At 43.0% G+C, this 12,778-nt stretch overlaps 1 protein-coding gene across 3 annotated transcripts in view; it reads right to left on the reverse strand.

The window, feature by feature from the left end:
- Nucleotides 1–12,778, reverse strand: part of CCDC191 (coiled-coil domain containing 191) — a 28,042-nt gene that overhangs the window by 7,997 nt on the left and 7,267 nt on the right. For 2 of the 3 annotated variants that reach the window (XM_063126929.1, XM_063126933.1), the window contains exons 8-14: nt 10,108–10,298; nt 8,030–8,279; nt 5,767–6,239; nt 4,321–4,397; nt 3,747–3,829; nt 2,395–2,496; nt 508–651 (exon numbers count right to left, since the gene is read on the reverse strand). In XM_063126929.1, the coding sequence (XP_062982999.1) occupies nt 508–651; nt 2,395–2,496; nt 3,747–3,829; nt 4,321–4,397; nt 5,767–6,239; nt 8,030–8,279; nt 10,108–10,298 (1,320 nt within the window). The remainder of the gene's footprint in view (nt 1–507; nt 652–2,394; nt 2,497–3,746; nt 3,830–4,320; nt 4,398–5,766; nt 6,240–8,029; nt 8,280–10,107; nt 10,299–12,778) is intronic. The other variant, XM_063126932.1, reaches the window with a different exon arrangement.

A 12,778-nucleotide genomic window follows, 5' to 3' on the forward strand; every position in this document is an offset into this window, starting at 1 on the left:
TTTCTTCACTACTTGTAGCATGGAATGCATCTAGATCCAGACTGGATTCACAAATGCACTTGACTTTGTATGCAAGTGCAGATGACCATTATTGGGGTTATGAATTGGTCGAAGCCTGAGGGCTCACTGCAGATGACACTAAAACACTAATAAACACTAATAAACACTAATAAAGCAGTTAAGTAAAATACATTACTGGATTAAAATTACGCCATATGTAGCAGCCCAGCCCAAACAAGAAATCTCTTATTTTACAGATTAAATTTGATAAAGTTATATGACAAATTGTCTCCCATTCCAAACATCTGACTCCCCTGTGATTCCTTCCTGCTGAGTTGGGCCCCTGCTTGCTAGGTCAGAATAAGCAGGAACTGTTCCCAGAAACCTTGATTTGATGGACTGGGGATTTTTTGCCCTGGGGAACAGCGAGAGGACAGCAGAGGATTAGTCTTCGGCACAGAGAGCCAACATTTCTTTCAAGATACCCATTTTTACTCAGGTGCTTACCACCATATTTTCCTGTCTTTGCTCTACTAGTCTTTTCCAAGGCTTCAGCCCCTGATTCCTCAGCAGGACCTTATTATAATGCTCCTTTGCTTTTGATAAGAGCTGCTGCTCTCTCTCCAACCTTCTCTGTTTTTCCAATTCTTTCTGTGATTAATGAAACAGAAAACATACATCCATAGGGTCAGACTACCTTAACAAGAACGTTTACTACTTTTAATTTTGTCTTGCAACCAATTATTAGCACAATAAGGAATGTATTACTAGGAGTACCCTTGGGACCTTTCCAGATTACCATCCTTTCCCGGGTACATGGCACATCACACAAATGGCCAACTGAAGTTGTTATTAAAAAATAAGTTAACATGTTGCCCCAGAAAGCCCTTATTGGAACTGCTTCCCAGTCCTGGGATGTCTAATTGTAGGTGCTGATCCACAGCAATTTGCACCACAGCAGGTGCAAGTATTACACTCATTTCCCTACACTGCGGGGTTGGAGAGTGTGCTAATGTCATGGCCTCTTATTAGATCAGGGATGGAGAACATGTGACCCTTTAGAGGTTCTTGAACTGCAACTCCCATCTACCCTAGACAGCACAGCCAACAGTGAGGGATGATGGGAGTTACAGTCCAACATCTGGAGAGGGCCCACATTCCCCTTCCTTGTATTAGATGGTGCCATGACATCACTGTCAGACGCATCACAAGTCTCCCCCATGCTGACCTGTATCATTTTGAATGGATCACCAGTTTTTCCTTTTGCCTGTCAGAGACTGGGCACACAGCATGGTCTCTCCTTAAGCTCATGGCCAGTGTCACAGATCAACATTGTCAGGAACCTGCCTAGCCCCACCCTTCAGCATGGGATGCTGGCCCTGCTCCTCCTTCTCCTCCCAGTTGCTTCCTGGTCACTGCTCTTGCCAAGCTTAAGACCATAAAGAAGCAGCAGCAGCAGACTCCATTTGCCTTGTCCTCTCCTCCTGGGCAGTGGTGTGGATTCGGCCAAGAGGCAAGGGCAAGTGAATGAGGGACAGGGGGATGGAGGTGGGCCTACTCAAGAGGTGGGGCATAAGCAACCCCCCAGAATCTGGAGCCAGCATTGCTTGAGCCCAGCCTTTTCTTTTTTAAAAAAAGAAAGAAAAAATACACCTCAGAAATCGGGCAAGCTTGAAGCAAAGCTTTCCCCAAAGCAATGCTAGCCCTGCCCACTTACATTACATTACATGGAGCCATAGATATTGATTCGCATAGCAACCACTAGTACCACTTTGAAACAGGGAACACGGGCAGCAGGATGGGTTCCTGGTTGACAGCTGGTTGGCCACTGTGTGAAGAGAGTGCTGGACTAGATGGACGCTTAGTCTGATCCAGCTGGCTCTTCTTACATTCTTATGGATGCTTGTGATGGCCCATAAGAGGAGAAAGAAAATAATGTGTATTTTTCTGAACAGTGATGGATTAGACCAGGGATGGACAGGCTTCAGGCTTCTGTCTTTCACCAGAACCCCAATATCCATGAACTGAAACCTGGTGCAAAAGACATACACTTAGAATGAAAGAATTCTGAGCCCAGGGATTTGTTTTTGGTACCAGAACTGAATGGAGCTCACAGCCCCTCCACACAAAACTCCACTCCTGGTTATCCCAAGCTTTCTTCATTCTAGCACTATAATGTAGGGGTGGGGAGTGATTTTGTTGTTGCTCCTGGGAGTCAGAAATCCTTGCTTGTCTACTGCAAATCTACCAGTAAATTCAGCTCTCCCTTCTGCCCAACCCTGGATTAGACTGGCATCTCCTGCTCCTTGCGAAGTGCCAATGAACAGCCAGTTATAACCAATGCTCCTGAGTGCCAGAACTAGGGAACAGAGACAAGCCCAATATTCCACTCACCATTTTCTGCAACCTTCTTTCCTCTCGCCTCTTCTCTAACTGTGCCTCCTTTTCTGCTGCTTCCTGCTTCTGCCGCTCTTCTTCTTCAGCCTGCATCTGGGCCTTGAAATGGGTAAGAGAACAAAGCAATCTCAGTCCATCGCATTTGAATCCCCCTGCTCCACAGACCGTAGAATTTCCAGACCAGGCACCCACCTCAACAGTGATAAACAGATGAACCTACGCAATATAAACTTCATGCCCTTGGGCCACTGAGTTATGCTATACACAGGATAAATACAAATGCTTTTCCTCCATCCTGAAGCATCAGGCTACTGCATACTTTTCTTAGCCTGAATAATTTGCAGCACTCATGGAGAATAATTCTATCACCAGTTATTAGTCATGATAACTGAATGTTCAAAGGAAGGATACCTTTGAACTCAAGGAGTTGTGAACAAGTAGGAGAGAGCAATTAACATCACTGATAGCCCTCCTTGAGGCATCTGGCTGACCACTGTTGGTATCCAAAGCAGATACTTCTTTCTAGTAAGTAAGGACTTGTATGTTATATTTTTGCAATATGCCAGATTTATATTTGATACTAATACATATGCATAGTCCTTAGTGGCACACAGTTATGTTTATAAGGTTTTTAATGCCAATATATATGCATTACCCTTGTGGCAATGTGTTTAATTAACCTATTTTGAAAACAATTTGTTTTAATAATACGTGTGGTTTCGCTGCATTCCATTTTATTTTTAAATGTTACAGCAACCTGAAGAAGGCCTTAAAATAAAGCACAGACCAAAACACGTCAGGCTTCTTGTCAATAAATCTATTTTTGCATCCTGAGAATGGGTTCCTCTCCTTTGTGACCTGACCACTGTTGGTGACCGAATGCACAACCAGGTGGACTTTAACCCAGCCTTGTAAATAAGCCCACAAAAGTTGCTAGCCTGCAAAAATGTTTCACTAGCCTGCTGCATTTCTATGCTTGGTATCGGGGCTTCCCTCCTCTGGCAGCTCATTTGGTTTCTATGCTGAGTGCAGAAGAGCGACGGAATACTCCATTGCTCCTCTGCCAGCATGTTCATTAGCCTGCATGGAATTCCATGCAATTCCTTGTTGCCTATGGCTATCAGGCTATTGCTTAAATACAAGGCTGCTTTAGCCTGTTCCAGCAGGCCAATTCCTATATTCTTATGGGGAATGCCAATTCCAGACATGAAGTGTTTTATATGAATTTGATCTTCATTTTTAAACAAACGTTGGACTTACAGCTTTTAGTTTAGCTACTTTTTTTAAATGTATATTTACTTGTCGTCTTTTTTAACATATAGTTTAAGGCAGCATGCAGCTTTATTTACCAACTTCTCCTCCTCTCGTTTTCTCTTTGTTTCCTCCAGTTCCCTCCTCCGTTCTGCTCTCTGAATTGCTCTCTCTTCCATGGCTTAAGAATTGAATAAGGAGCACAAGGATTAGGGCAAATGAAGCTTTGGGAGACAAAGAATGTAAAGTTCTCTTAGCAAATGTGTGTGTGATCTGACCTGCAATCCCAAAGTAAAGAATATAAGAACAGCCACGTTGTTCATATAGATCAGGGATAGGCCAACCTTTTGTACCCTGGCCATCACCACAAAACAGGTGCCATGGGAGGTGTGGCAAAAGTTAATTCATATCCCACCAAGGCAGAGGTGGGATCTGAATCATTCAACTATTGGACACATGGTGATTTATCATGTCTGTATTCAAGCATGCATTGGGATGTGCTACATTATGATGAAGTACTCAGTTATGCACTCAACTATCTAGGAGCTCAAGCCCTGAGCAAGGTATTCCTGAACTATGAGGATCTGGTCATGCTCAATCAATGTCTATCTCAAAGAATGTTATGACAGCTTCCCATACTCAGAATAGACTCCATCAAGTATAACAATATACCTTTGAGTAAAGGATGGGGTGCAGATAGCACTCTCAGGTTCTTCTTGCTTTGGGCATCTGACTGGCGATTTTCTGACCTAAAAGAAACAACACAGAAGGAAAAATAGAAGTAGTTATGGGGATGGTGAGTTAGATTGACATTCTAGAAAGCAAACTTGTCCAAATTGAGAAAGATGATCTATACACAATACAAAAACTACAGATAAATAGGAATTCTCAATCTTGCTCTCCCAAGAAAGAAAGAAGAAAGCTATCCAACTGCCCAGTCTGTAAAAATATTAGCTACTGTTCAGTGCCTCATTGGGAAAGAGCAGAACTGAATCTATAAGTGTTTCTTAGAATACTGAAGAGAAAAGCATATCCAAAATGAATCCAACCAGTGAAATATAGTTGGATTAACTAGATATAACTCACAAACCTGGAAAATTACTATTCAGCCTCCAAAACAGAACTTGACTTTAGCATGTTATCTTGTTCCACTATCCAACACAACTCTAAAATTTGCATATTTTCTATATTTTCTTCTACTACTTATAATGAGAAGTATGAGCTTTGCAAGAGAATTAAATGCTGGCTTCTGCACATCTGATCTTATTCTTCAGTCTTTGCTTTGGCTTCTGTCAACAGGTTGTCCACTTACACCGTCATGCCTGTTGTCACAGCCTTTAAGGATAGTGACTGAATGCTGAGCCCAACTCCCTGGTTTTGATTTTTTGCTCTGCATTCATGCGGCAGTGATATCTTTTCAGATTTTTATAGGGAGTCAAGATTCAGCAAGGTCCAAACACTTGCTCATGGATACATTAGAAGCTGCTCCCACCCACAAAGTAGCCCAAGGATTGTAGAGAACATGTTATGATTATTATTTTTTTGTACCTTACAGAAACTATAACCGTATCAATACAAGATAGTCATACTTCCTTCCGCAGCCCCCAAAGGGTTTTATGCCTTGCTATGCCTAAGTACTACAAATGCCCATTAAAATGATATGTGCCACCAGTAACTCCATGTGTAGAATCTGTAAACTGGCCAAAGATATAGGTGGTCCTGAGAAAGAATATAATGTTGTCTGAATTGGGAAAATCCCAAATGCACCCCATGACAACATGGTAAGCAGAACTGCAAAATAAATATGACCCTGACTAACTTTATGCCTTCTCATAATCAGTACAGCAGAGATCTTTGGAAGGCATCTGCTGTCTTTTTTGGCATTCTAATGCTGTATTCAAAGTCTTAATAGCAACAAGAATGATTTAATTAAACTAATCAAATAATGCAAAAGAAACAGAAAATGATAACTTTGCTTCACATTTGGCAATGCTCATCCTCTAATGAGCCATCAAGTATGTATAGATACAGCAGGGTGTTGCCTTGAAGATTTTGGTCCCAACAGGTCTCAGCGTGTAGCCAAGGGGGAATGGTATCTTTGTGTTGTCCGCCCCCTACCTTAAAGGCTCGGTAGTCTTGCAATTTGACTGATTCTCTCTCCACTGTTTTCCTTCCCTAGTTTTTGGAGCAGGATTGTTAAGTGCCATGGTAGCAGCTGTGGCTTGCGCAGCCTCCTCCCTGGACTTCTTTAGCTTCTCGTTTTCCTGAAGCTGAAGGATCAGTTCTTGCTGCTCTTGAAGCTGCTGTCTCTGCTCTTCAATCACCTGCTGCTGGAAGGCATGGCGGTGCTCCATGGGGCCCCAGAAGGCAGGGGCCATTTTTTGTCTTGGCAGGCCAAGGCGTTGGGAGGAACTTCTGGTTTGGTTACCAAACATGGCACGGTCCTGAGCATTCAGAGCAGCATGCTTCTGAGTGACCTGCCATGCCCATTTTGGCTTCTTTGCTGAATGAAGGTCAAGGTTCTGACTGGTCTCTGGAGGGTAGGAATTTACAGTGGTGAGATCATCCTGTAAATGGAGTATTTCAGCCACCTTAAAAGGGAGAAGAAAGTCTAAACTAATTATAAAGATTTTGATTCATGTTCCCATTGAACACACTTTTTGTTTTTGTTTTATGAAGCTGCAACTCCTGCCATTGCAACTGATTCCAGAGCTACTCAACAGCCTCCAAAATCCTATTCTTCCATGTTGTTTGGGAATCCAAGATTCTCCCACATTTTTCCGACATAGAAGGATGGTGGAAAACCTATGAGAAGGAAGAAGGCTGGGACCCTAAAAGATGGTTACTCTAAAAAGTAGCTAGCAAAGGCAAAAAGCAAAGCATTTATATTTGCTCCATGCTCTTTTCGAGAAGCTTCAGTTGCCCAGCAACTGTCTACTCACAAATCATTCTGATGAATCAGATGCAAAACCCTTTATGTTATACCTGGTTTGTTTGTACCGCAATGCTTGCAATCTTTTCTCAATCAGAACAGAAAGTTGGGTACTTACGGTAAATTTCCTTTCCAATTTGGTGCGCAGAAGACATCCATCATAGGTTAACTCCTCTCGCTGCCCAGGACAGGCAAAGAACACGCAGCCAGGTCTTTTGCCATGGTCCTGGCCTTTGTAACTTCTCCCAGCCAGTTCTTCTCTAGCCAAGCTTTTAGACATCCCTGAATGTGCTGTGCAATAATGAACAGGAAGTTGTGTTCTGCCCGGAGGAAGAAGGAGAAGGCCTCCTTGTGTAAGGATTTTGATTTTGTCCGTCCCTGACGATTTAAGGGCTAAGGCCATTGTGATGTCTGTTCTGACTAAAAATGGGCAGGGCCTATGCGTTGAGCAAAGCCAGGATACTATGCGATGCTTGACTTTGCGAGGCCAATGGGACATCCTCCTGGATAGTCATCCATTTGTCTGAAGCTGGGAGACTCAGTGGGCAGCCTGGCTGGCAGGCTGGTAATCTCACAACTGTTCCTCCTGGACAGACATCCTTTCGCTTGCTGATGGCTTCCTAGCGACTCTCACAGGAGTCATTGTTTGCTTTTGCTTTTCAGACTCTGAAATTGTTTTCTTCACCAGGAGAAGGTGATAGGCGAGCAAAAGGGGGGGAAAGAAGCAAAAGAGATTTTTTTCTTTTTTGTAAAGGAGGGTGAAAAAAATATAAGCTGGCTATAAGAAGAAAGTCAAAGAGGTAAGGAATTTAAGAATAGAGATAGCATAGGGTTGAGTTAGGAGCTGTCCTAGGCAAAATAGCAGGGATGAATTGGCTAGGAGGTGCTTTGGATCGACAGTGTGTTTAAAACTCAAACACGTCCCTGCTTTTCCTGGGCGATAGGGGGAGCTTACCCATTGCAAGATGCCTTCCTCACACCAACCTGGAGAAAACAAAAGCTCTCTCTTTTTTCTAAAGCAGAGAACAGGAAAAAAAATCTGGAAAAGGAGATAAGACAAACTCCAAGGTTTGTAGAGATAAAGTATATGAAATGAGAAGATAATAAGAGGCCAGACTACAGAGTTTGTTGAAAGAGAAGTTAGAACAAACTCTGTCCCAGGCAGAGGCAAAGAACAAACTGTCTGAGAGGAGCCACAGAGTCTAGGACCGAGGCAAAAAGTCTGGTCTCATGCTCCTTGCCTGTCCTGGGCAGTGGGAGGAATTAACCCATGATGACTCCTCACAGTGAATAGGAAAAACAAATCTTGCGAAACTGTCTGCTCACTGGCCGTGTTCACACGTAGTATTAAGCCAGGGTAGCCATGAAGAGCGTGTGGATGCATACAGCCTGTATTTGCCTGTGCATATGTAAAAAAAGCAGAACACAAATCCAGAGAACATAACTTACCTCTGTATGACCCACAGGCTGATCCAGGGCTTCTTCTGTTCCATGGATTCTCTTGGCATCCCATGAAGAAACTGGAGCAACTTTCCCCCGCACCACTTCTTCTAGTAGCTTTGCCATTTTCCTCCTCGTTTCCTCCTTTTTCAACTGTAGCTCTCTCTTTTCCATTTCTGTTCGACTCCAGCACTGCCATTCAGCAAAATAATGCCGCAAAATGCATTTCCGGTTAAATTTGGTAGCCAACTGTTTTTTTCTAAAAAATAATAATAAAATAATGCCCACTAAAATTAACTACAGGTTCCTTAGGTTAGGAGGATCCTCACCTAATCTAGCTTGGAATTTCAACATGGATGGTACAACTGTTTGTGATTTTTTTTTTTACAATGTATTTATTTGCAACACCTTTCAAAGACTTTTGGGTGAATACAAACCCATATTCTTGGTTGATTAAAAAAAAGTCAAGAGTTCTTATGTTTGCAAATGTATTTTTTCTGCTTATTATGTTACATCCCCTATCACAATTCCAATAATATGTGATAAGAATTAAAAGGTAGTAAGAGCTGTATCAGCATATTTTCCAATTAAGGTATTAGAGCAGGAGTAGGCAATTTGAGTCATGCAGCTTGCCAAACTTTTCTCAATAATGACCAGCCTGTGGGCAAGTTGTTACACAGTAGCAACATCAGGCTGAATGGCCCAAATCAGATGTATTTTGTCTAGCCTTGCATTAGCCTAATGGATTCCTAATTTAATTTCTGGAAAGTCAGTGAAATAATAGATTTGTCTAGGATGGACTTCACTCATCAAGGTTATGTTCATGTCACAACAGCCAAGGAGGAAACAGAAAACAAGAAAAAAAAGTTATGTATTGGTAAGTTTTAATATTCACAATATTACAGATGTTTACACTGCATTGTCCTTTGTTGCTTCTTCAAGCAACATAGGAAAGTTTTAAATAGATGTTTTTAAACCAGCAACTTATTCTTGTAAACAAGCTTCAGCACATCTAAATAAAACAACAGCCTAGTTTTCCCCTCTTTGTTTCCCTCCCCTTCCTCGGTTTCCCCTATATCAAATGTTAGATTGTAAGCTCCTCAGGGCAGGGACCTGTCCTTTTGCGTCCTGTAAAGTGCCATGCACATGAATGGTACCCTTTTCAATAGTGGTGCTATTAAACGTTTTTAAATTGCACCTTGACAATATTTTAATTCTTCTTTTAGCCTTTTAATTGCAATGTTTTATGGTTGTATAAGCTGCATTTTGTTTAATTTTATCCATCTTCTTAATGTTTTATGTGTTGATTTTAAATTGTGATCTTTGTTCAAAATATGTAAGCCTTTTACCGTTTTAATGATTGATATTGTTTTTATCTTGCAATGGTCCTTGGAGCTAAGCAATAAAGTACTGTTATAGTGGTGCTATAGCTCACTGCCTAGCCAACCTTACCATGAGTCAACAAGATGCAGCTGCATTGTGCATAGAAACCTTTGGAGAAGGTTTCAACTTTGGAGAAGCTTTCGGGGGCTGCATTCCAGTGTTCAGAGGGGCCGAAGGCAAAGGTAGTGGGGAGGGGGAGGGAAGAGCAGCAAATGTTAGGGAGGTCGTGGGCTCTCCCACACTAGAGGCATTCAAGAGGCAGCTGGACAGCCACCTGCCAGGGATGCTTTAGATTGGATTCCTGCATTGAGCAGGGGGTTGGACTCGATGGCCTTATAGGCCCCTTCCAGCTCTACTATTCTACGATCCTATGATTCTTACTGCCAGTAAGGAAAGCCTTCGGAGAGGCCTGTCAACCTTTCGGAACCGGGGAAAAGCTACACAAAAGCTGGGAACCATCACACCATCTGTGGCTGGAGGATCAGACTTGGCCCCAGGCCTGAGGTTCCCCCAGGCCTGGCCTAAAGGCCATTTTATTGCTTCTAACATGCATCTCCTTGTATTTTCCTGTTTAAAAAAGAGCTCCAGTAAAGAGCAAACGCAAAACTAGGGGAGGTCATTTTATCTTCATACTTCATTTCTAAGGCTCAAACAGACTCACACAATTAACATCCCTGTGAAGAAGTCGTATTACATATTCCTACCTGTTCTGATCCCGAAGCTGGTTTTCAATGATTTGCGTCTCCTGCTCGAATTTTTGAGACCAGGTATAATCTCTCCAGGCCCGTAAGGTCTTCAGCTGGCACTTCCAGTCAGCAAGGGCCCTTGCTTTCCCCATTTTAATCCTGAGATCCAGAATATGCTTGTACCAGGCAGAGAAATACTTCTGTAGGCACTGTATTGGGAAGGTTCATAAAATCAACTAAACCTATTGAGTTACAATGAGCTAATCATATCTGCCATTATATTGTGAAAACTGCAGCAAATGCCATCAAGGCTCACTTGATTTTACATCTCCTTTCCCAAACCAATATTCACACAATTGCTATTCCATGGGAATTTGCGTTTAACTTCTGTTGGACCATCTCAATTCTTTTTTAAAAAAATGCTTTAGTTATCAGCTGCTTGGCTTGGGATTTCATCTGCTGTTTTCCTCTGATATTATTGTCGTTAGCTGCACTGGAGATATTATGTAAAAGCAGGATAAAAAGGGTTTTTAAAAAACTATAATGGCAACAGCCACATAAAGCATGAAGGGGCAAATTGCCAGGTCGTGTGAACTGATCCTCAGTTAGTTCAAAGTAAATTAAGTCAGAATAGGTGTGTTTCCAAGTCCTCCGTGCGAGACAATAAAGAGGTCTGCCGAGTAATCCACAAAGCTTTATTCAGCAAAAAAACATCGCTTTGCACCTTAAGAGAGTTTAAAGCCTAGTAACTTTCCTCTAGGCTAACACTTGGCTAAACTAAGCGAGACAATTGTCCTTTCAACAAAAGGGAAAGCCTTTTCTTTGAGCCCCTTCAACTTCAAGGAGGCTTGTTCTGAAGAAGCCCTTGGTGAGAAGTTAGCCAAGCTGATTGCTTCTCACCTTCTTTTAGTTTCACCCATTTGAGTCTGCGGCAAACTCTAGGATCAGCCTACTCTGAAGTCCCTTCCCCCTCTGAAGATTGTTGATTTCCCACAGACTGAGAGTGGTTAACATTTTCATTGATAAGACCTGGCGAAGGTTTATCCCCAGCTGGTGAAAAGCCTGGGAGAATCACCTTCCCCATTTCCCGTGTAGGCTGGAACGTTTCTGCCCCTGCCTCTTCTGCTTCAGAATCCGATTCTGATTGATAGCCTGAAACTCCTTCTACCACCCTAAGGTGAACAGGCCTGGTGTGTGACTCTCCCAATAACAAGTTACAGCACAATCCTATGCATGTCTACTCAGAAGTAAGTCCTACTGTGTCCAATGGGGCTTATTCCCAGGTAAGTGGGTCTAGGATTACAGCCTTGATGCATGTCTACACTAGCCATTAAATCTAGGCTGGTCTCGTGTGGGTCCCTGTGCGTCCATATGATGCACAGGGAATCCCGGGGTCTAGCGGGGATGGCCACAGGCTTTCCGCAGGATATTGGGATCCACGAAAAATCCGATGTTTCCTGCAGTCCCAGGAGCATCCCACGGACAGTGTGGCCACTGCTCCCGCTTCCTCCTTTCCTGGAGTAGCGGGGCTCTGAAAACGGGCATGGAGCTGTACGGGGAGGCTCCGTGCTCATGGGTTTGTGTGTGTTTTTTCACTTACTTTTCAGTGGAGCGCAATTGCGCTCCATCTCCCCTTGTTTTTAAAAAGAAATGGTGGCTGCGACATCCCTCTTCCCTTTTGGGGCATCGCGCTACCGTTTGGACTCTGGGGGAGGATCACATTAGCAGGTAAGTTTGTGATTCTTCCCTCCCTCTTCACCCTTAGGTGTAGACAAGCCCATAGAGAACAATCCTACGGCCCCTAGACAGAGTCTGAGGGGCTATCGGATAGTTCAGATTCCTCGATCTGAGGTGAGAGACAGTACTCCAACCTCAGACCCAGGAGTCAGAGCTCCCCTCCACCTCCGCCTTGCTGCCGGCATGGAGAAAATCATGCCAGCTGCCTCTCCAGAACTGCAAAAGGGAAAGGAAAGGGGACGTGACAGTGGGCAGGGAGGGGACTGAGAAGGCTGGCTTATGCCATACCCAGAGGCCTTCCCAGCATCCTTCCCTCCCCTCCCTGACATCTCAGCTAGATGGAGGAAATACTTGTCTAGCTAAAATGCAGAGCAGGGGGGAGTGTAGAGGTGAAGATCACCTCTGCAGCTCCTCTCACTCTGTACTAGATGATTGCAAGCCTTCAACTTCAGAAGCTTACGGCCATCTCCAAAGGATTGCACACTTAGTTTGTTATTATGCATTTCCCCCATTCTCTGCTCTCAAGTGCATACACAGGCCTACCCAGATGAATTTTAAGATGCCTTTTAATAATGTGCTGCTTTTAATAATGTATTAGTTTTATATGTTTTAATCAGTTATATGTATTTATGGTGTTTGCATTTGTGTTGTACCCCGCCTCGATCCAGAAGGAGGGGAGGGTTGTTGTTGTTGTTGTTATTATTATTATTATTATTATTATTATTATTATTATTATTATTATTATGCACTGCAATTTCTAACACCTGGTTGCAACACAGTGCTATAGCTGCTACATGAGTGGCTCTCTCGGTCTTGTATTAAAGGACTACTGAAGTACAAGATATTAAAAACCATCTGTGCACACTGTGTTATATTCCTATGTATATAACACAGCCATTGTGTTATGTTCCCAGGTATAAGCTAAATCAACACACAGTTTTCACAGCAAATC

Source organism: Elgaria multicarinata, chromosome 5 (assembly GCF_023053635.1).
Source record: "Elgaria multicarinata webbii isolate HBS135686 ecotype San Diego chromosome 5, rElgMul1.1.pri, whole genome shotgun sequence".
Classification (NCBI taxonomy): Eukaryota; Metazoa; Chordata; class Lepidosauria; order Squamata; family Anguidae; genus Elgaria; species Elgaria multicarinata.